Below are 23,627 nucleotides of genomic sequence, written 5' to 3' on the forward strand. Positions count from 1 at the left end.
AATTGCAGCCCTAGATTATATTGGAAATGGCAAACAAGCTGTTCATTTACTGTAAGCCTCAGTGAGCAAGCTATGACTTTAGTTTTTGTTTGAAAGTATTGCACCTATAAGAGCTCCTCACTAAAAGTCTTCTTCCAGCTCTGTGATCACAAACACTGTCCTACCACTCTACTTTTTGTCCTGTTGTAGAAATGCATTCTGGGAAACTGGAAGTTGAAGAAGGCAGCTAATGAATGTTGTCCATGTTTCCTTGACATTCTGCTGTCTCTAACACTAGACTATAATTGAAATGAACTGCTGTTTTCTGTTTGCTCTTGGCTCTGTCAGGTTTCTCTGACGTAGACCAGACATATGCTCAGCGGACGCAGCTCTTCGACACACTCGTCAACTTCTTTCCGGACAGCATGACCCCACCTAAGGGCAACCTGGTAGATCTCATCACCCTCTAGCCCCTCTCAAATCTGACATGCCCCCCCTCCTTCACTTTATCCACTGGACTAACTATACAACAGCCACACATGTGATGGCTGTGGAGGAGACTGAGACCAGTTATTTTTCTATTTCTGGACCCTATTGGTGGGAGTACACTTCATCTGAAACAGCTCCATCTCTCAGACCTGCTGCGTTACCTGACAGTATGGTCATAAACACACATCAACCACACTGTGCTATTTGGATATGAGCAAAATTCCACGGTGGCCTGAGGTGGGTGTGCATTTGTGGTTTTCCTTTCCCCCCACTCAGGATAGCCCTTGTGTTTCTTTTGTTTTTGCTGATGAAGATTTCTTGGAGCACGCAAACACTCTAAACTCAGCCCAGACATCACTTGTGGTTTTCATCTTCACATGATCCCAGAAGTATTTAGGCCAAAAAGAGGATTTTCTCACAGTTTGCACTCTTTCTTCACTGATTCTTTGTGTTTTCTTTTTTTATATAAATATTTACATTTGTGTTTTGTACTCACACAAATGGTCACACAGTCGACCGCAGGTGTCAGTCCACATTCAGCACACAACACATCATGGTGATGTTTGTTCAGGCCTCTTGTTGCGACAGTTAAGTTTAAATGTGTTTGAAGACAAAACAAGTAGCGTCCATGAAACAGGAAACCACTTCTAGCTCTTGTGTTCTTGAAGTACATTTTCAGCAACTCCAGTGATGACACATTTCAATTTTGTGATTTGGATAGTTTGCTTTGCTCATATTTATGACTGTGACAGCTGTTCACATGTTAAACAAGTCCATTTTATTAGTGTTGTAGGAACAGTACAGCAGTGAGCCTAGAAGATGATACATCTATCTAAATATACATTCATATTGGTTTTGGTTGTTATTCCTGCAAGAAGAAATAGAATGTTTTCCTCACTAAATCATGGACTGCATCTTAATTCTAAGTGGTTAAACGGTGTACAGAATATGTAAATATACATATAGGAGTTTTTTCAAAGATTTTTGAATTGAAAATCAAAAAGTAAGGGTCCATAAACAGCAACTTTCTGGCTGTTCATGTAAAACTCAATTACTCATAGGAAAACATTTAAAATAATAGGCATGTGTCTGAATGAAGTGGTTGTGCCGCTAATTTGACGGCTGGAGTGGGAAAAGGGATTTTAGTTCTGTTTGCGGGTGAATTTTTTCTCTTAAAATCCCAAACGTCCATCTGAATAGTTTAGTGAAATTGACAGCAGAAGCATCCTATAATCATGGAACATACAGCTTGTTGGGTGTTACCCCATTTCTACCGTGACCAATTACCAACAAAAAAGTTGTTTTTGTTACTTGTATAATACATTTTTGATCTTGGTTCTCTGCCTTAAGTAACATTAAATTTAGGGCTTGTACTGTTATTTTCATTATTAGTTAATCTGCTGATTATTGTCTTGATTGATTTATCTTATTTCTATAAATTGTTAAAAAATGCATTTCTTCAATCAGCAGTCCAAAGCCAAATCTAAAGTCATTTAGTTTACAACAAAATAATGGCATATTCACATTATTACAGAAAAAAATGTAAATGTTGTGTATACACATTGGGGGTTTGGCAAAAATTCACATTTGTTGAACTTCAACCCCAGTTACACTTTATGTATGTAGCCAATCGATGCTAACCATTGCTTGAGCTGACCAGAAACTAATTAGCCTGCTTGTGTTCCTCAATTTCCCACCATGTGCAATAACATATTGCCTACATATTCAGACCAGGCAAAGACGGACAACATATTCAATATGTATCAGCATGCAAGTGCCGTCACCAAGTTTGTTAAAAAGAAGACATAGTTCAAGCCTCTAGTGTAGTGTATCGTGGCTAAGGTGGAAACTTTGTGTCCAGACCCTCCGGGAGTTTCTACTTGAGTTTCTGTGCCAACCACTGTGACATACGCCTCACAAAACCCTTGTTTCTCCATGACAATGTGAAAACACCTTAAAACGGAAAAATGAAAGAAACCCTTCATATTGGAGTAAAGCAAAATTAAAAAAAAAAGAAAATGCTGCTAAAGCAAATTTATAAAGTGACTAATAGTGTCAGCTCTAATGCAGTGCAGTCCTTGTACCCCAGATTTATGCTTGCATTACTAGGTAACCGTTTCCTATTTCTACTACTTATAACATGATTAGAATATCCAAATTCACACAGCTATCAAACTTGTTTGATTGGAGTGGTTTTCATATAACATCTGTATTTATTTTACTGATTACACAAATAACCCTAGCACCAAGCTGGTTTTAGTTCTGGATATAGTTCATTACTGGCACATTCATTTAAAACGGGGGGGTGGGTGGCATCAGAATCAGTTTTCTACAATGAATCCACACCTTCCAGTCAGAATGGAGAAAGCTCAGTGAGCGTGGTATCAGACACAAAGCTTGTTGCTGTCATTTTCTACTCGGTAGAGTTTTTTTTTTTTAACCCGCTTTCTAAAGCTGAGTGCTCTGATAGTGGCTCATTCTTGTTTTGGTCTTTTGTCCTTGCCTGGTGAAACACTATGCAGAAATCAGGGTAGGGTTTTCTGTGATCAACATTAAAAGACGTATTTATTTTTTCTGGTAATACTTGACTTAATCTCATAGGCAGAATGTGAAATTGATTTGTGGTTCAAATTGTCTGTGGTAGATGGAGACGGGGAACTCTGCAAAGTTTTAATAAAAACTAAAATGTATCAAATGATATGTCAAAACTGTGTGTGACATTACCAAAAATAAATCGGTATACTGTCCAGGTGAGGAAGCATGCTAAAGCAAGTTTTCTATGTATTATGAATAAACAGAAAGAAGAAAGGAGGCGTTTGAGTGTATAGCTCACAGATGAGCTAATGTCAGACACAACTTAAGTCTTCCAAGAAGACATCAAAGGTCAGGTTCAGCTACAGAAGAGACAGAGTTGAAATGTTTACCCGCTGTCACAAAGTTGTACTTGGATTTTGGTGTCCATGCTCATCGGTGCTTACTGCTCGCTCAAAGTCCCACCTTTCACTTTTTGAGTTTTTTGTCCTCCGTTATTCTCAGTCGGGCACTATCAGATGGTTTCTTAAGAGAGGAATGATTGCTAACATCCCATGGACAGAAAGAAGTGTTCCTTAGTCATGCAAAAGCAACAGATGATTGTCTTTCCCAGTGCCGCAGCTGTGATACATCACACCATTACATGATTCATCATCCCCGCTACATCTGCTGCGACTGTTCACCACAACTTGTAGATCATAATGTAGAGGATCAGCTCTGTTTCGGTCTGTCAGCCTGAAGAACACTGGGCAGGTGAAGATCATGAGGTCAGTTTAACACAACAGCAGAACTAAGTAACAACATAATGGCCTTTTGCAAATTCTTTTCTTTCATGTTTCAGTCTAGTCATGAGGCAGCAACCAGAGTGGAAGTTAGATGTTAAAAACTTAGACATGAACTAGTTATCTTCAGTTAATCCCATTGTATTGGCATTTTAAAGGTAATGCACACCTAACGCATCTGTTTTAAAATCAAAGGCCCATAGTGGTGTAAGCCAATTTACTGTGCAACAGCCACCATCACCAGTCTGCCTCTCTCGCGTATTCCCATTCATTATTAGAAAAGTCTTATTCTCTAAATTTTGTGAAAGCATGAAATTATTGTTTTTTTTTTTTGTTTTGTTTTTTTATTGTCTATCTTTCAGTAAATTGGATGCTTAGCTCAGTGATGTGACTGCAGTAATACACGAACATCACAGGCTGGGGTTTGGTAAAACCATAAAATAACATTAGAACTGGAAAGGAAAATGTGTGAAGTCGGCGAACGCTAGCTACCATGAAGCACAGGTGTCGCATTAAGTAAGGCTGTAGCAGTAAAACCGTCTGTTTCCCCCTGTTCCTGCTCTTGGTGCTAAGCTAAGCTAATGACCTGCTGGCTGGAGCTTCATATTTAGTGTACACATGAGAGGGGTATCAATCTTCTTAACTACCTCTCTGCAAGAGAACAAATATATGTATATCCCAGTATGTACTAACTTTTCTTTTCATACATGATTTTAATGTCAGACATGAGCTTATTTACTTCAAACGCTCAATGGGTTACCCACCCACTGGAACAGTTGGATGCTTTACATAGCATGCTTATTATGTGGAATCTGTATCTGGTGCATCCTTGTTTCCTTTGTCCTGGTTTAAAGTGATACATCTTACACTTATCCCACAACAAATAACTTCCATCAAGTGTAATTATCCCCTAAGGATGTTGTTTACTGTGACTGTGGGTGACTCTGCTGCTGTAAATAATGTTTCGCTGGTGTGTATATAGTCTCCTTGTGTGTCATGACACTGGAGATGAGTAGCGACCATCACATCACATTGAGATTCAGGGTTTTTTCTTCTTCTCTTTTTTTTTTTCCTCTAGACAATTTTGCATCAGCACCCTTCTCTTTCCTTAAATTCATTGGCGGAGGAAGATAAATCCTCTAATTTACAACAATGGAGATGTTGTTCGTTAGTATTCTAATTATTTGGTTGTTTTTGTGCTGTAACATTTTTGTTGGATGGCTTGTGCATTGTCTGTACATGTATGTTTTACTCCTGATTTCATTGCCCTAAATTGGAAACACATCTGTGAATATAAAACACACACACACACACACACACACACCAGAGCAAAAAATAATGCTTGTATCATAGAAAAAGAAAAGGCATGTGAAGGATTATTGATAATATATTGGTAACAATTAGGGCTCATCATGCTTGCTGTAGCATTTTCATTTTTGACAGAAGAAAACTGTTCAAAAAGACAAACTGAAAGCACCTTTGTAAAAAAGAAAATAGAGAAATGCCAAATACTCTTTAAAAAAAATGCTATTTAAGGTAAATGTCCTCCACACAACAAAGTTTGCTGATTCCATTTTTTTGTTTTTATCTTACCCTGCTCTGAATGCCTGGGTGGGACTCAGGAGATTTAAGGCTGGTACTCTCAGATCAATGAGCACTACTCTGTCGATACAGCGAATGTGTAGTATAGCTTTGTATGTAATGTATATAATGAATAAAGATTGTATTTTGTTCAGGTTTTCTTAAATGCTGCATCTGTGCTGTTTTGCCCCCTAGAGGGCGTGTGTGTGTGTGTGTGTGTGTGTGTGTGTGTGTGTGTGTGTGTGTGTGTATAGTACTGACCAAGTAAACTGCAGAACCAAAGTGGAAAAAAAAAACACTTCATTTATTTGCAAATCTGAACATAAAACAACATGGCCGCCAGTGCGACCAGCAATTTACAGATTCCAGTGTGTCAGACCCCTGCTGTTTGCCTTGAGCAGCAAACAAACCATAAATATATCAAATACTAGTAACATACTTTGGTGAAAAAAGCACAGCTATATGTGGACCAAACAATAAAAACACACACACACACAGAAGTAGGGTTGTAGTGCCTGAGGTGAGGATTCACTTGTATGTCGTTTAGAGTGAAAGTAAATAACTTCTTACTTTGTTTAAAGGGAAGTAAATTATTAAGCTGAACAAGAAAAAAAAAAAGTGTTCAGGTTCTGCACTGAGGGTTGGTCAGATGACTTCGCCCTAGCCAGCATCAGCAAAAGTGAAAAGACACTTCACACACTATTTACAGTTTGCATCAGTTATTAGCACAACATCTGTATGAACCAACAGCAACTTTAAAAGGCCAAGTCCACGTCAGTCCAGTTGGTTTCTTATTGATTAGGGAGATGACCGTTTGTGATATTTCTTTTCTACATGCTTTACCTTGGCTCATAAAAATAGATCACTGTAACAGTCGATACAATTGTGAGTTGTTTACTGGTATTGGCTTCAGAAAAAGATTTCGGTCTAGGTAAAATGTCATGTCATTCATGTCATTACAGCCTGAATTATTTCAATTTTGCCATCGTTCCTATCAGCAATAATTACATTGTACAATTGTTACTTGCAAGTAACACGAGCATTCAGACGAATGTTTAAAAAAAACCAACAGATTAGACAAATTTATTTGCAAGTGTAAACAAAGGTGAACTGTAAACCTGCTACCCAACCTGTGAGTTTTCAGACCAGGGGACCAAGCTGTGATTTGTAACATTAAAGTGAGACCGTGTAGCTTTTGCTGAATAGTGGTCACATTAATCAATTTCTCAAGATTCCCTTGGGTTAGTTATGTTACACCTATCATCATTGGACTGAATTATTTTGAATTACTGACAAATATACAGTAAAAATAAGAGCTGAGTGTGAAAATGGGGTCACAAGCAACAAACACCTACTTCTTTAACTTCTACAATAGCACATGGAGAAGAGCCACAAATTCAGCCAAGTGACTAACAAATGTCAGTTGCACACCAATATTTATCTAAAGTATGCTAACATTTGCCGCCTAAGCGCCAAGCCACTCCATAAGGCTATAGCAACTAAACTTGTCTACTGAGCTTTCAATCTTTGATGCAGCTTTGACTGTGTTTATTGTAGTTGTGACCACAAAGTTTTCCTGTATTCCGAGGGAGGGTCATCATCATTTCAGATTGGTTCACTTTCAGTTCACCTCTAAATGAAGTGGTTTACATAATCTGGATAAACCTTTGAAATCTATCTGATCTTCTGACTGCTCGTGTTTCAGACATTGTTGCAGTGATGTCGAGATATCAGCAAAGTACTTGGTGCAACTTGATAGTTATCATGATTGCAATGATTGCTACAGCTACAGAAATAAGACCCAGGAAGTTGTAAACCTGAATTATCATTAAGATTTCAAAATGAAGCATTTAAATAATGTGGCATTATGCTTAAATTAAAGAAAGTAAAGCTAACTAAAATGTGATTAGTTGAATTTTATATAAATACTGAACAAATTCCTCCATGCTTGGAAGACCAGAGGGGCCAGAATTAAAGACTAGGGCTGCACCTATTGATTATTTTCTTTATCAATTTGTATGCCAATTAATTGGTCCATAATGTAGCTTACAATTACAATGTCTCTCAGCCCAATTTGACATATTTAAATGTATTTTCAAACATAACACAAAATATATACTTGTGATATGTCCCTTCTGGCTTTCTGTACATCTTAGAAATCATAATTTCTGTAAACCCATTTGCTTTAAGCTGTGTCTTTATGAGTATGTTCTGTTTTTTATGAGTAAGGTTAGTGTTCAGTTGTACCAGTGCAGCTCTTACAACCACTGGCAGTTTCTTCATAGATACATACAAGTGGAAAAATCACCAGGATGCTTTGAAGTATCCTGAGGTCATCTAGCTAAGTTAGTAACTAGAACTGACGAGGCAGCTGACCTTGTTGTCATCACTCTGATCATCTTTTCTGGAGCCTCTGGAGCCAAATGATAACATAAAGTGACCAGATGGCCCAGTTCCTTTAATACAAAAATAGTGTAAATACAGGTGTGTGGGTACAAGTCAACTCTCTTGTGAGAACAATAAAAAGAAAGGCACAGGTTTTGGGCTTTTTAAAAAAAGTTTCCAGAATACAAAATGTGTAATACCTGTACATTTTACTAATATCTTTGAAAATGAGATTTGGTATCTCAATGGAAACTTACCTGGTTAAACAAAGGGAACTGGACTGTGCTCTGAAGGAAGTCATGTGTCTATAAAAACTACCATATAGGTACAACAGTGATCGATTTAGTGGATTTCCAACATATATGTCCTTTAAGTTTTCAAGGCCACTGTGTCTGTCTTATTAGTTCTTCATCCACAAAGTGTTGATACTCATTTCTATTTCACACCAAATACAGCAGAGATACATCAAACAGAGCAGGTCAACACCATTAATAAGTGGACTTTGTTGCTCTTGTTCCTCTACAGGATGCACATCTATTTAAGAAAGTCTTCTCTAGCTACAGGGACATGATCCCAGGGTCAGGAGTGTAAGCTGAGTGGGCAGGGCCAGCATGGAGCAAGAAGTGTGGACTCTTGTTTGTTGTGGCTGGAACAAGCCAGGTCCTGTCACTGTCTCTGTCTTCTTTTCCTTTGCCCCTGTTCATGTCTACAAGTGGGTGTCCTCCTCATCAGGCATGTCCTCCTTCAGGAGGTTATCGATGGGGACAATCCAGCTGTCATTGAACTCTCCTTTCAATGCCACCTTCTTCTCCTGCATCTCCGGCTGCACCTCCATCACCTCAAGTGTGGGGTTGTCATGGTAACCATTCTCCACTGTGTGCAGCTCCTCAGTCAGGTGTTGCTGCAGAGATTAAGAGGTCAGTCTTGACAAACTGCTTTTTTGTGATTTTAAAAAGTGATTCAAATTTAGTTTTATTTTCATGAATTGTCAAAATGATATATATTTGTAATATATATGAGATGTTTCAGTATAAAGGCAGCAATATCACTTAGATTCAAGTCAATCATAGTTGATTCTCATCATTATGAAACTTGTATTCAACTTTTGGGTGGTCAATGTTGGCGTGGATTTGTAATGTGTACCCATCATTCTCAACACATATGAGAGGTTCAGTGTAAAGAAAACTAAATAGGCAGATAATCAGAAGCTTGGTTTGATCTATTAAGACAATCTAATTATGGTAGTTTTTATGCTTACACACTGAGCATGACAATGTTAACATGCTGGTGTTTAACAGGTATATTATACATGTTCACCATCTTAGTTTAGCATGTAAACACACTAATTAATACTAAATGCAGTAAACATCGGAGGTTGATGGGGATGTCAGGTATTTGGTCATAAACCCAAAGTACTGCACAAAGGTATAGTAAATGCTGTCCTGTTGATGGCACTTGATTAAAAAGATAAAGTATCATCTCTAGAACTATACTGCTAGCCTTGGTAAAAATGTGACTCATAAAGGAAATGACCAGTGGATGGTACAGGGGAGCACACCATCTCTGCAGGCCAGAAAAAAACAAACTGCAAGTAAACAAAGAACACCTGGTGCCCCAGGACAAGCCCCAGTTGGACACATTGGGACTTCGTTGTGTCTGATCACTGACCTGGGTCTCGCCGTATGGCTTGCGGTGGCGGGAGGCACAGATAGCAAGGATGGCAATCATGATGAGCAGAGCTCCGCAGGAAGCCAGGATGGCTATCAGGGTTTTATTATCTGCAGCTTTCTTTAAGTGGAAACACAACAAGAGAATGACTTTACTTTATTTTTCACATTGTAGAGCTTGTTAGTGTCCTGCTGCACCTTACACAGGAACTGTTTGTTTATGTACTTGGATAATCTCCATACTGAATACACCCTTACCTTGGTGATTTCTTCGTAATACTGGTTTGCCAGGCTGGTTTTCACTGTAAGAGAAATTTGAATTTTTTTTTATTTTGCATCTTTAGAAAATTTACACTGACCAATGTGACTTTTCTAAAGGGATGCATGTGCTTTACCTTTGCCACGTATCTCCACACTGTCAAACTTTACTGTGCCGTTGTGGTATGGGGTCCATATCAGGGTGCAGTTTCCATCTTGCATATCCGCCATCAGCCGCTTGCACACCTCCACCAGATCTTTCTCTTCATCTTTCTAAAGGTAAGGTAATGACACATCTGTAAACATTTTTGTATATAATAAATCCTTCAACACCACATGGCATCATTTACTTTTCCATAAATAATAAATGAGCTAATAAAACATTGCCACGTCTCTACTATCCTATCAGGAAGTGTGGATCTGAAGGTCAGAGCTGACAGCTGTGGTCGTATTGTGCTTCTCTGATGATGTGAGGAGTATTTCAAGTATATCATGGAAGGAACAACTACTTGGGCGGTGGGGGAGCGTATCTGAGAGTGGTGTGGGAATAAAGGAAACTAGTGAAAGGCAGGAAGGGTTCTCACTAAGACACTTTTTCCACCCAGTGACTGGATTTTTTTTTTTTTTTAAATAAAGGACTTCACTGCTTCCTGTGCTGTTGCTGGAAACACAGAGTCTGGATGGCTCAGAGATCCACCCAGAGCCACCGCCTGGAGTACTTGTTTTTTGTTTGTTCTTTTGTTGGTTTCACGCCAGCCCTGACAGTTTGTTTTTTGGCAGTTGTTATTTTTGAAAATAAAGGGACAGACTGTATTTCTGTCTGGAGTTGGTGGAGGCAAAAACAGAGCTAAAAGAGGGTGAATATTGGACATGCTAATGTTGCTCTGTGTTATGAATTTGCTAATAAGCAAATGTTAGTTCACATATATTGTTTACAGTTTAAAAAAAATCACAAAAATTTTAAATTGGAGGAAACAGTGTTGTTTTTTGTTGGTAGTATGTTTGCTGGGGGCTATTTTCAGTGGCAGATTTCTCCACATTTAGTGCTCTAATGAGTAGTAATGCTGACAGTAAGGTGCATGTGTGTGTGACTGAGTCACAGTAAACTACAGTGTGTGTGTTTGTGTTCCACGAAGGAATGTCACTCAGTACAACAGTGTGGCTCACTAATGTGTTGCTAGTTTCTGAACAACACTGGAGCTTTATGGCACTAAGGAAGCAGAAATATCAGACTTAGCAGGACATAGTCCGTGCTGGCTTGCAACACCGCCAGCCTAATCCTTCAAGACACTGTGCATCTACTTGTGATACTTACTACCAGAGTCATTTTATGAACAAAGCCACATAAATAGAGGTTCATTCAGGTCGTGCATTGGGAATGATGTAAAAATCAGAGCACCCTAAAAGGATATGATGTAATATCATAAAACCAACATCTCTTATTGTTCTTTTGCTTCCTTCAGGATGTTGCACAAGTATTCTAAATCTTTAAACTCAAGGAACCTTTCAAAATAAATGTCAGTGAGGAAAGGGGTGGAAGGATGTGGGCCTGCCCGCATGAACAGGACAATGGGAGAGGTTTGATGAAAGTCAGTGCAGAAACTGTCTTTATTATCACATGTATAGTTTATATGCAGCGAAACAGCTTTTAACTGCTCTTAAGATACTGAATTCAAAATAAAGTAAAATCTTACCTCATGCCTGCTGTTTAGAGAATACTGCAGAAAAAAGTCAGAAAATAAGCATGTAAGTTAAAAACAGCGATGACCCTGGAGTCATGTAAAAAGCAGGAAAGTCATTTCTCAGATATGTGGTATATGGGAAAACTTAACTGGCTCTGTCTTCTTCCTTTTGATACAGTATGTCTTACCTTAAATTCTGTGGTGGTGGTGGTGGTGGTGGTGGTGGTGGTGGTGGTTGGGGTAGCACTTAGGGTGGAGGCGATGAGGATGGTGGTGGTTTGCAGAGTTGTGGTTCCAGCTTTGGTATTTAAGGTGTTATTTGCAAGAAATGTTTCCTTGGTCATGGTGGGGGAGGTGATGGTGGTCCCCGGGCCCCCAGTTGGCTCTGAGGCCCTTGATGGTTCATCCTTCTTTCCTGTAACTGCAACAGACAATCAGGCAGAGAAAATGACCAGGTATAAAGAGATGCAGTTCTGTTAGTAGCTTTAAAGCTAAACTGACATGTCTCCTATCCCAAATCTGTAATCTGTTTTTGTATAAATATTCTATAACCTGTACAAGTCAGTCTAAGGAATGATGCAGGTACCTCTGAACCAGTTAGTCATCAAAGCTGGGCTGCCCTTGTGTCAGTTATGGCCCATGAATATTTAAAAGTTTGACCTTTAATTTTGATGCCCAGTCAGGCTACTAGCTGCAGTTCCACAAATCCCTCTACAGTTAATCAAAACTGGACATGTGGTGTTGGACATTGTGACAGATGTGTTGTTACAAGATACTGTGTTTGCATTATGTTGTTTAATTGGTTGCATTTATATAATAATTAGGCCAATCTCTGTAATTATTAAAATTTGATGAGAAGGTTTGATTCTAATCGACTCTCTTGGGTGAGTTAATGCATCTTGAAGTTTGAAATTAACGCTTAATCGCAGAGTTCCAATCAGATCATTTAGGGGGGATTCACAGGCTTACCTTCTGTGGTTGTCTTAGAGGTGATGGTGGTGTGGGTCGTGGACTGTTCTCCTGCTGCGGAGGCATCTGTTGGGGACTTTGTGATGCTGGGGGTCCCTGTGTTGTTTGGTGGCTGCATGCTAGTCCCAGAGACTTTAGTGGCTACAGGGGGGCTAGTTGGAGGTGCATCGGTAGCTTTGAAGGTTACCACAGGCCCAACGACAGCTGGGGTTGTGGTCTTGGTGGGGCTGACAGTAACAACGTTAGGAGTAGTACCAGAGGTGGTTCTGGGAGATTCTGATGTGGTGTTTAGGGTGGTGGGCTGGTGGGTGGTGGCTGGAGGGGCTGAAGAGGCTGTAGGCTTGTTCCCAACAGTTGCTGTTGCTGTTATTAGGTGTGTTGTGGTGGTTGGAGTATTTACCATTGTGGTTTTACTAGTAACAGCTGCTGTAGTTTGTGGTTTGTTCGTAGTTACGTTGGGTGTAGTGGGCTGAGTATCTGTCACAGGCGATGTACCACCAGATAACACAGACATTGTTGTAGTCGTGCCTACAGTAGTGGTGTTTTCTGAACAGACGCTGTGAAACAGGAAGCCTAAGGAGGAAAAAAAAGCATGAAAGATTACCTACTGCACACTGCTGAATGGGTAGCATGAAAACAGCCCGATCAGTGGAAAGATGACAAACAATACATTCCCCTGCACCCCCATTTTGTGCTCAAAGGTAATGTAGCCAAAAAAAGTTTTTCAACCCGCTTTGGTTACACTCATTGGTCCCTGGTCTCATTTGATCGGCAGCTCGCTATAAGTAAAAACTAAAGAGTCAACATGAATATAAGTGATCCCGAACAAAAGTTACAATGACACAAACAAGGTAATTTTTTTGTATATATTTTTTCAGGCCTGTAGTATTAGAGATTCAGTGAAAAACCTGCGGTAACACCTGTCTGAACCACTTCTCCTGGTACTGCCATTTAATCCTTTATGAGCTTTCTACATTGTTCTCTGTAGAGTTTTCCAAGGCAGACCTCCATTTCTCAAAAAAAAAAAAAATGTTGTTACAGTACCCAATACAAATTAATGTAACAGAGTAATTTACTCATTAAAATGTTTATTCCAAAAAAAATAATGAAACTGGATAACTACTGACATACTATTTAGTTTATAGCCTTCAAAGAATGACAATAAATCACTGAAAGGCAATTTAACATGATAGAGACCACAGAAAGATACTGTATCTGCCAGGCTGTGTGGGATCGTTATGAACTCCTAATCTCATTGGTTCTTTTCCCTGTCAGTCATCTCCCCAGAGAGCGTCCCTACCCTGAGAAGCATTGAAAAGAAGGTCATTCTTGTGTTGGCTGATTGATGTGCTTACTCAGAATCAGAATCTACTGACCAATGAGAGACCTGTACACAGGGAAATGGGGTGTTTTCTTGAAGTATGAAGCCTGACAAGGCATTAGCAGTAGCCCAGATGAAGGAAAAACAAAACAAATCAAAATTGCAAACAGAACTGATTTTTGGACTTTTTTCTCCACGACAGTATGTTTGTTGGACTAATGCTGGGGTGCATTGTATTCACGGGAATTCTGTGATAAAAATGATGTCCAGCTTTGACCACTTGGACACATCTGAGTTTCAGATGAGCGACTGTTCTGTTGTGTGCAATATAGCGTACTGCTGGAAAATGACAACGGTGGCTGCAGTGATAAGTGGACCCTAAAATGCCTTACATAGCTTATATCGTGTGACCTAGAGCTTTCTAACAGTATATAGCTTGTCATGGTTGCAGGCCTGCCACTACAAATTATGTATAACAAATTATAATAGTAATTAAAAAATAATCTAAATATTAAAACATACACAAAATAACTGGACACCACTGATCCAATAAACAGTGTAGGCTATAACTTCCTGAATCAATACATCTAAAGCTAGCGCACCCCTTCTCCCTGGGGTCTGACACGTCATGCAGTGGGTCAGTAGATGGTGAGGTTCAATGAGGATTCCTTCGTTTGGTAAAGAAATGACCTTGAAAAGATTAGAGTCCTCCTTTTCTTTGATTTTATTAAATTACTGTGGCCACCACACAGGCAGCAGGAAGCGCTCTTTATGCGGGTGGCACTTCATTAATGAGTTAAATCTTTTGTTGTGACATTGTGATCTTATAGTGGCCTTGTTAACCTAAAAGTTTTTCTGCACAGTAAATGAGCGAGCTGTTCCAGATTCACAGTTTCTACAGTACAATCACTGGGAACAAGAAGCTCAGGATGAGCCCAACAACAGGTCAATTACCGCTTCCTCTGCAGAATCACAGTATTTATTCTGATGTGTCAAGTGGATTATTACTTTGGCTGCTCAAATACAATAAAATGTGCATTACTGTAAGCACGGAACATACGTATTAAAAGAACAGGTAGTAGTGAACCATAAATTCAGAAAAAATCCACTGGAAATATTTCTGTATTTAGGAAAATGATTAATCCACATCCACAGATTGCAATGTTTCAATATAACTGTTTTCTGCTAAAAACGGGAACCCACCCTACCTGTACCCAACTCCTCAACCTTAGTGGAAAATCACTTCCCTCTCCACAAATCACATGTAAGCCCTGCAGTCACTCTCAGTGCACAGACAAAGTACACATACTACAGTGTAGTCAGTACTGAGTGACCCATAGAGTACACCACTGAATGACAACCTGTGTAAGTGGCCTCCTGTCAGCAGCATCACTGCAGATCCCACTCAGAGCTCTGTTTTTGGTCTACACCAGCTTCTAAAGGAAAGATCTGGCTCTTTAGCTGCTAAATGTTCCACTATGTTCACCAAGTAGTCTGTGTCTGTCTGCTGATCACATGGTGCACACTAAGTACAATTTTAGGCAGTGAAACCCAAACAATAGAATTATTATTATTAGAATTAATTATAGGTTTACCACTTCATTTGTCAGCTTTGCAGCTTTACGTAAGTAGCAAAGGATTTGCTTCTAATGTAGTTTTTTTAAGGTGCTATAATTAGTTACTAAAGTAAGCCTCTGTTGAAGTAAACAGAACAGGAAAACATGGCATACAATGTTCTGAATTCAAAGGGAGGCAGTGCAAGGGGATTTGACAGTCTGCATGCGGTGCTGGGAGTGTGTGTGTTTCTGGAGGCTGTGCAGTGAGGAATGTGTGGGTGAGGGAAAAACAGTCTTGGTACTGATAGCTGCGGGATCTGTGGGTGCTGTCACCTGCTAAGAAACAGATATGTCAGTGACAGCTCTGGTCAGTGAATGTCACACTCTGGGAAAGGAAAGAAAGAGGGATGTGGACAGAGAAAATGAGAAATAGACCTAAGCTTTGGAGACATCTGTGAAGAAATGGCAGGAAAAGTTTGATGGCTTCACCACTTACTGTAACAGTCATGCAGTCATGCATCATCTTTGGGAACAACACTGAATTCAAAGGAGGGGAAATCTCAGTTTTCTGGGTGCACTTCTACACGGATAGTGGCAACTTTCATTTGTTTTATTTGACTGAAAATACTCTCATACGGGACCACAACAAGTTCTGGATCTCTGGAGGAGTGTCCAAAAGTCATTCTGGTAAACTCAGGAACTCAAATGAAGAAATAAATGAGGCAGATGAAGAAGCTGAAGAGATTCCAAAATAACAGGCTGTAGTCTGGAATACAGGTATCAGTAAAGTGAGCTCCAACATGCTAAAACACCTTTAGTGTCATCTGTAGATGTATTGCATGACATAATGATTTATGAATAACCACACGTATGCTGGAAATCTACTTGTGTGGATTTAATGTAAGTGGGCGGAGGTGGACAAAGGCTGTTGTTTTCTGACTGTAGAGTCAAGCAAGGATTGTTCACATGGCGCTGGAAACAGGCTTTGGTTACGGGTGTGGTGCTTATTGTGTGCTGCATCCTGTCCTGCTCACTATATACAGAGGAAGAGAAGAAGACAGAGCGCCGTGGAGCAGAGGTCGACGCAGCTTCGACTCCTCAGTGCTCCGCCAGACTTTACTTTGATGGTACAAAAACAGTCGATTGTTTGAGTTTAAAGCTGCAATAATCAATACTTTTACAATAACAATGGATGATATGGTTGACGAACCCACTCTGTAGCTCTACAAAGTGGTTTACTGTAGCATTTTTGAGTCCATTGTTTTGTTATGTCTTTACTGTTTTGATAACTCTCAGTGCTTTTTGTTTCCAGCTGCAACAGGCAGCTCTTTTCAGACAAAAAGCTCTACAATGCCACTGTACACTACCTGGTACACTACCTGGTACACTACCTGGTCAGCAGCAAACAACGGACAGACACAGTCTGAGACTAGCTGGTGAACATAGTGGAGCATTTAGCAGCTAAAGAGTCAGATATTTCCCTTTGGAGTTGGTGGAGACCAAAAACATAGCTAAAAGAGAGGGAACATTGGACTTTGATTTATCATATGACTCCCTGACAGTGTTCTGCATACAGCTTGTTGTGCTGCCCCCAAATGACCAAAAACTATTTCAAATTCATTTTAATTTTCACAGTTCACAGTCTCTATTTTAATATCAACAAAAAGTGAAAGTGACTGCAAACTAATTAAATTACACGAGCAGTAAAACATGAACCTAGTAAAGGTAGACAACGGAGAAGGTGATGAACTCACTTCTCCTTCTAAACAAGTAATCCCAGATAGAGCCTTCTGTCACAAAGTGAGATTAATGAGTTACACTGTTGGATATCTGTCCAACTCGGATTTGTGAAAACCCTCTCCTGATCTGTTCTACAACTTGACCTCAGTCTGCTCACTGCCTCCATTAGCCTGAATGTACAGAGCTCTACTACACTGTTTGTCTCCTGATGTGACCTGATCTGCAGCAATGTGTGAGGGTCATTCAGCACAGGGTGTGAGAAGAGACCTGCTGTCCTTTCCCTGGCTCTTCTTTTTCTACTTCTTGGCTCACTTCAGTGACAGGAAACATCTTTGTTAGTTTGGGCCTGTGTGAGACCTCTAATGTTGTATTATAGAATAAACAGTAACTTATATTGGTATTCTGCTGCTTGTTTCCCACATAAAGGCCCCTCTGGCCACATGTGCGGCCATGCAAGCACAGGCTACTCCCTCACTGCAGAACTCTGCTGCAGCCGGGGTTTGCAGTGGGGTTCAGCTGTCCCCAGGTAATTCAGCTCTCTGTGGGATTGGGGGGTGGTGCGGGGTTGCTGGGGGCAGGAAGGGAAAGGGAGGAGTCTTTGCTTTGCATTGTGTGCTCCAATGAAGGGAGGTGAGAAGCTGTGAATGTAAAAACACTTTGGTGGGAATAAAAGAGAAACAAGTGAAAGAGAGGAGGGAGTGGAGGAGGGCTGAGAGGAGAGAAAGAGAAGAGGGGTTTGAAATGTAGTAAATCTAATGGCCACATGGAAATGACAGACCACACACCAACACATGCAGAACAACACTTTTTTTTTTACACATTGCTCACAAACAACACAGTCCCTGTCCTTGAATACCAGACTGGTAGGTTTGTTTATATGAAATGTGACATGTGCTAACAGGAAAGCTCAGTGGTCAGCTCCATCAACCAACCCCTGTAACCTTAACCATCACAACTAAATTCCTAACCACAACCCTAACGCTAATCTTAGCCTACCCAGATAGCATAGGACCAAGGCTCAGCCTCATTTCATACATTTTACCCCTACCCCTCATTTCTGAGGTAACCATCAAAACAGAGTTACAAGGAGTAGTGGTTGAAACTTGTGCTACTATTTACCTTATTAATATAGTATGTTTGGAGTCAAACTACAGTATATAATGAAAACCTTTGATCACCGAGGCCTCTGCTTGCCTTCAACACATGCACACTCTCTCTCCCACACCAAACTGATATTAATTTTTGATTAAATCATGGTGTATACTCGATGTGGCCTAGCTTATGAACAAGAAAAACAATCTTTATTAATGTGGAGTGTCATGGCTGACGACCTACTTTATGTATAGAAATTAGACGTATATGTTTATGAATACATGCAAAATTTGACATGTAGTTACTCATATATATATAGAAATTAATTCCACTTAGCACTTTGGTAGTGATCACCAAAATCAATCCCCCGCTATTGTCCGATTCAGCCAACTATCTGTAATGCTAGACAAAAGATTTATAAGAAATTGTTTTTGTACCTAGGGTAAACCTACCCTTTAAGGGGTTTAGGAGAGGCTTATGTTTGCTCACAGCTAATGGAGGAACAGCGATTTTCTTTTTTTTTACTAAAAGCTGAGGAGTGTGGGGAGGTTCACACAAAGTGATGAGGTAGATGAAAAGTTTGCTGAGAAAGTAAGGAGGAAAAGATAAAGAAAAAGAGGAATGAGGAGGCTTCGTATGAGGAGGAGGAGGTGAGTGACGGTCTCTGACGGTACCAGCCACAGGGCTGATTAACGGACACCTGGGTGCGCAGTGTGGCATGCTGGGTAGAGGAAGGGAGTGAGAGGTTAGTAGAGGTGAAGGCAAGCGGCTCTTTATCTACAACATCAGACAGTGATGAATCGCTTGGCTTTAAAGAGAGCAAAGGTTCAGTTCTATCAGCCATGTTTGGCTTTTGAAAACAAGATCCACTGCATCTGGACACAACACACAGGTCTACGGGTGCCTTGGACCTACAGGGGCATGACTCCCTTGTTCTAAATCATACAATACATTTTACATGTTTCACATATTTAACCACAAATCTAGTCTCAAGTCCGAAGCTGCTGCCAGCATTTTCACAGACAGACAGCACCTAACCCAAAGGAATGCAAAAGAGGCAACATATCAGAATGAATGTAAAAACAGCCAGTTAGCCAGATTGGATATTTCTCTGTACCGTCAACTCAGGATAATATTTACAGCTAAGGTTAGCCTCCACATAGAATACATGAAGTAGGTTATATCCTGCTAATATAGAAATTGCTAATATAACTAACATGTACTGAATTAGTTCATTATCCAAGGAAGCTAGTTAGCTGACGGTACATAGATAATATGTTATACTGTAAATATAAATCATAATTTCCTGCAAACAGTTTTAATATAACTACGTCACTTTGACAAAAGGACAAAAGAACAATAGCTAACTGTTTTCTGTAACGGAACATGTACCTCAAGCAAAAGTCTCTGCAAAGATTGAACGGTAGGAAATCTGTTACATTTCTAATTTAAAGTGGCTCTACAGCTTTTGTTGTGCAGGATCACGTTCTGCTGGAAAAGCTGAATTCCATACATCACAGTTTTTGCCACCATCTGGATGGATGGAAGGCCTCTCTGTGTCTGAATGGAAAGGTGTGGTTTGAAACTTTTTTCCTGCTGCCACACCTTTCTTGGGAACTGGGATCTTGATAAAGTTTTTTCCCATCTATTGTTCTCTATTCTGAACCATGCGTGGCAGCCAGCGCAGACACCAGACAGGTGCACCATGCAGGCTACTGGTGTCTGGACAGGCCAGGAGCCCCAACTGACTGTTATCTGTAGGAAACGGACAAGTCATGAACCGGCAAATGGACCAGAAAGATGGACTGTGTAGGGGTTAGGAAGTCCTGGAGAGGACTGATAACTGATGATGCTGCCTTCTTCCTTTAGTCATTCATTTAAGCTCTGACACCACCTTCAGCTATCTGACAAAACAGTTCAACAATTTGATTTGAATATCTTGACTATGCTTTTAAAGTTTTTTCTAAACTCAGTGGCCTGACGCATTGCTGTCACCTTATCTCAATACTCATTTTTCAGGTGCTAGTTGCTGCAGTTAATAATAATACTGTCAGAGGTAGAAGCTCAAGTGGCGAGGGGAAACGGCATGTTCAGAACTAGCTGATGCAAAGAAAGGTTGACTGAAAAATGTGTGTTTATGCATAAATGTGTAAATGTGAAATAGATTGTTTTACAGGTGTTGGTACTGTAGGAGGATTTTGCTGCCTTTAGAGCCAGGCCAGTTATTCCCCCTCGCTTCCAGTCTTTGTGCTAAGCTAACTAACTGTTGATTACAGAATACATTTGTCAAGGATACACTCTGCTTTCAGTTTGTTAGGTATCTCCTGAGCAGAAATCACAGTAACTTAATTTAGTAACTACTCAAAAAGCAAAAATACAAACATAAGTAAAAAAGACTACTCAGTTAGTCATAAATTAACTTTACACCTGAGAATTGTAATATTGCCAATATAGTAAACATGACCGAGTTTTCAACAGGGTTTGTGAAACCAGGGAGTTAAACATGCAGATGCAGACACAGCACACAAAAATACATCAGTCAGACTTTTATTTTTAGAAAAGCTGCTGACAGGTGTTATGCTAGGTTTGGGGGCTGTGTTGCATGTGTTTTTTTTCACACGCTCAAAAAAATCTAAATCCACCTACTGTAGTGGTGAGAGAGCGGCAGGTGCACAATTAAAGAAAAACGCGTTCCTTGCCTCTCAGCCGGGGTGGGGGGTGAGGGGTAAGGGGTGCACTTCATTATTCAGCCTCCTTCTGTCTCTCTGGATGAAGAGATGAAGCTCAGCATGCCAATAGGCATGATTATGGGCTCTTTTCTAAAGATTTCATACAATCAACACAGCACGGTGGGGCTTTGGAGCTTCCTAGGCAGGTCACCAGTAACACGGAGAACAAACTGGATGAGCGATTCAGATCTTATTTTGGGAAATGTTCCATTTTACACCTCTCAAATTCTGCACATGGTTAAAGCAAAAAGATGACAAAAAGGTCTGGACCTGCTTGCAGCACATTTGAGTTTTGGTGCTCTACCTCAGGCAGCATCCACTGATAGTTGTATTCTGTTTCCCTAATGTTATGTACTCATATGAAGAAATTATACAAGCTCTGTATGTTTATATACTCAGACCTACATGGCGACACACAGTACAGAGCCCATATACCACCAAGGCAGTGAAATTGCTGATGTTGAGGTACAGTAAGTAAAAACAACAGAGTCAGTAAGGTAGTGGTGGTGAAATGACCAACGCAGGCTCGTCTTAATTTCATTAAGAAATTTCTTGATTTTTTTCAGACATTATTTAATTTTTTTTTTCTAAAAGTGTGTTTGAAGAATGTTCATCATTGAGGCTATATGGTATGGATTTACAGAAAATTGAAAAAAATTATTATGTTGACAAGAACATGAATAAAATACGTTGAGGTGGATTTTTACTTCCAAGAGCGAAATGTACCTAGTATATTGCACTTAATTACAATTTTGAGTTACCTGCTCCATTTATCTGACAATTAAAGTCCCAAGTTACTTTGCAGATTAACATTATACATCCTGTATACTCTGAGGCTATAAATTAAACTGCTTACAGTATAAAATATCTAAAATTAGCTTCACCTCAAAAACATTAAAATATTACTTACGCAGCATCGGCAATAAAATATAATGAAGTATATTTTGCAGATGAAGTGCTTTTACTTTGATACTACTAGGATGTTAAATAAAGGACTTTTTATATAGTGCGCACTGTAAAGACTCCTAATTCTGACAGCATGGCCTGACAGGCCCCTGTTTGGGGCCATATGGGTAAAAACCATTTAACTCCAGCGTCCTTTTGGATGCGCTCCCATTCTTTGGCACATTTAATTAACCACTTCCACCAGTGCATAAAAAGTGCTTTGGCTTTGTTACGTTACATTTGACTGCTATAAGAGAACCTTTACTATTTTACGTTAAAGCTTTGCTACTTTAACTTAAGTAAAACATCAGAAAACATCAGGGATTAAAAAAAAGTCTGGTTATTCTTGTGTGCACCTGTTGCTTCGTTACCCTGTTGACGCTATGTCTGTGCCCTGCAGCTTTAAAGTGAGGATGCTGCACGGAGAGACTTAGAAAACTTCTAAGCAGAGAGGAACACAAACACCCACGGAGTCGCCATGAGAAGCATCACAGATGTGCTCGATAGTTATTTGGGAAAATAAACTGGACTCACAAAGTGAAAGCAGCAGCCACGTGATCCTCATAGTTGCTCTGGTCCTGGTTGTACTCGGTTCTTCTCCCGGATGCGTTTATCACTCATGCAGCGCTGCGCTCCAATCCCTCACCTCGTGTTAGTAGCTGGACGGTTCATAAACCGCAGTCTGGTCGTCCTGTCACGCCTTTCTCCTCGAGTTTGTATCTCACGCAATCTATTGTTAATTTTTTTCTTCTTCTCTGAAATTGAAAGGAGAGGCTTTTGTTTGCCTCTGCTGCTTCTCTCTCTCTCTCTCTAGGCAGAGCTGGGGATTTGGGGGAAGAGTGTTTCTGTGGTCTCCTTGGCTGCGCCGCTGTTGCTCAGGGTCTCTCTATCCCCCTCTCTCTCTCTCAGTGGCTTGCTGCTGAATTGTGCTCAGTCTGTGCTCTCTCCTGCACTGTGTGCAGCTGGTAGCAGGAGCACTGCCCATTCCCCCGGACTGTCCCAGCCTCCCTCATCATCAGAAGGCAGGGGCAGACCCAGTCAGGTCCAGTCCCACAACTCTGGACTCCCATGCTGCTAGGACATTTTCAATAACAAAGGAAGCGGGGAGACAATGTGTTCCCCTGCCCGGTTCTTTTTTCCTAAAATGGTTCATGATTCAAGGCCGCTGAGTGAAGTCACATCAGCAGTGATGTCATTTGATGTCGGGAGAGACATGTTTAGATTCACACAGTAAGCATGTCTTCATGTCCACAACATTTAACCTAAATACATGCTAAAGTGTAACGTGGGTCTGCCCGGTGTCTAAGACCTGTAACTTGAATTTCAGTCACACAAATGACTTATTAAACGTGCTGTGAGATTTATTCCCTTAGTGTTGTTATTCACACAAACATGAAGGACTTGAAAAGGTGTGTTTTCCCTCTGCATATTTGGCCCTTTACAGCAAGACTCCCTAAGTGCCACATTAGGACTTTTTTTTCTAAAATACTCACATTTTTATATATATTTTTTGTTGCTTTGCATAATAGCGTTTGCATTCTCTCCTAAAAAAAAAAGACGGAGCTGCATTATGATATACTGTAGTATCATGTAGTAAAGTCTCACCAGAGAGAAAGGATAAACCACCTCTCATCAAACTTAATTTGACAGGTGGTCACGCCCCCTTTGCCCATTTTTCAGCCAATCAGAAGCGTCCATTCAGTCCTTAGTCCCGCCTTCCGGTTTCTGGTCCACGTGGTCCCCACGTGGCCCCCACGTGGTACTTGGGCGTGCCCTCATCTTGTGGTCGTGGTTAACCGCAAACTGAAAAAGATAAACAGAGAGAAGTTACAATGTGTACATGTCTGTTATTGTATAGATAGGAATATAACTGTATTTTGATATTGGTTGATCTTATAAAATGATGTTTGGAATAAAAAA

The 23,627-nt window shown here is 40.2% G+C and overlaps 2 protein-coding genes across 4 annotated transcripts in view; one reads left to right on the top strand and one right to left on the bottom strand.

Annotated features, from left to right (window-relative positions):
• The window catches only part of mkln1 (muskelin 1, intracellular mediator containing kelch motifs), a 44,657-nt gene extending 36,990 nt beyond the window's left edge, over window positions 1-7,667 (top strand). For all 3 annotated transcript variants that reach the window (XM_020601514.1, XM_020601516.1, XM_020601515.1), the window contains exon 18: window positions 328-7,667. In XM_020601514.1, coding sequence (XP_020457170.1) covers window positions 328-449 — 122 coding nt within the window. In that variant the 3' untranslated portion in view covers window positions 450-7,667. The remainder of the gene's footprint in view (window positions 1-327) is intronic.
• Window positions 2,895-22,770, bottom strand: podxl (podocalyxin-like). Its single transcript, XM_020601517.1, has 8 exons — window positions 22,242-22,770; window positions 12,325-12,897; window positions 11,544-11,776; window positions 11,368-11,391; window positions 9,811-9,946; window positions 9,674-9,717; window positions 9,417-9,536; window positions 2,895-8,649 (listed from the first exon to the last, which is right to left on the bottom strand). Exons 1-8 carry the CDS (start codon window positions 22,270-22,272, stop codon window positions 8,455-8,457), a joined length of 1,356 nt encoding a protein of 451 aa, XP_020457173.1. The 5' UTR covers window positions 22,273-22,770; the 3' UTR covers window positions 2,895-8,454.
• Between the last annotated feature and the right edge of the window lie 857 nt (window positions 22,771-23,627).

The sequence above is a fragment of the Monopterus albus genome, unplaced genomic scaffold, assembly GCF_001952655.1.
Source record: "Monopterus albus unplaced genomic scaffold, M_albus_1.0 scaffold51.1, whole genome shotgun sequence".
NCBI lineage: Eukaryota > Metazoa > Chordata > Actinopteri > Synbranchiformes > Synbranchidae > Monopterus > Monopterus albus.

Coding starts and splice junctions, on each gene's coding strand:
- podxl (XM_020601517.1), bottom strand. CDS start 22,272: ATGAGGATCACGTGGCTGCTGCTTTCACTTT. Junction 9,718..9,810: donor TGTGGAGATACGTGGCAAAG/GTAAAGCACATG, acceptor TTTCTCTTACAG/TGAAAACCAGCCTGGCAAAC. Junction 9,537..9,673: donor ATTACGAAGAAATCACCAAG/GTAAGGGTGTAT, acceptor TTCCACTTAAAG/AAAGCTGCAGATAATAAAAC.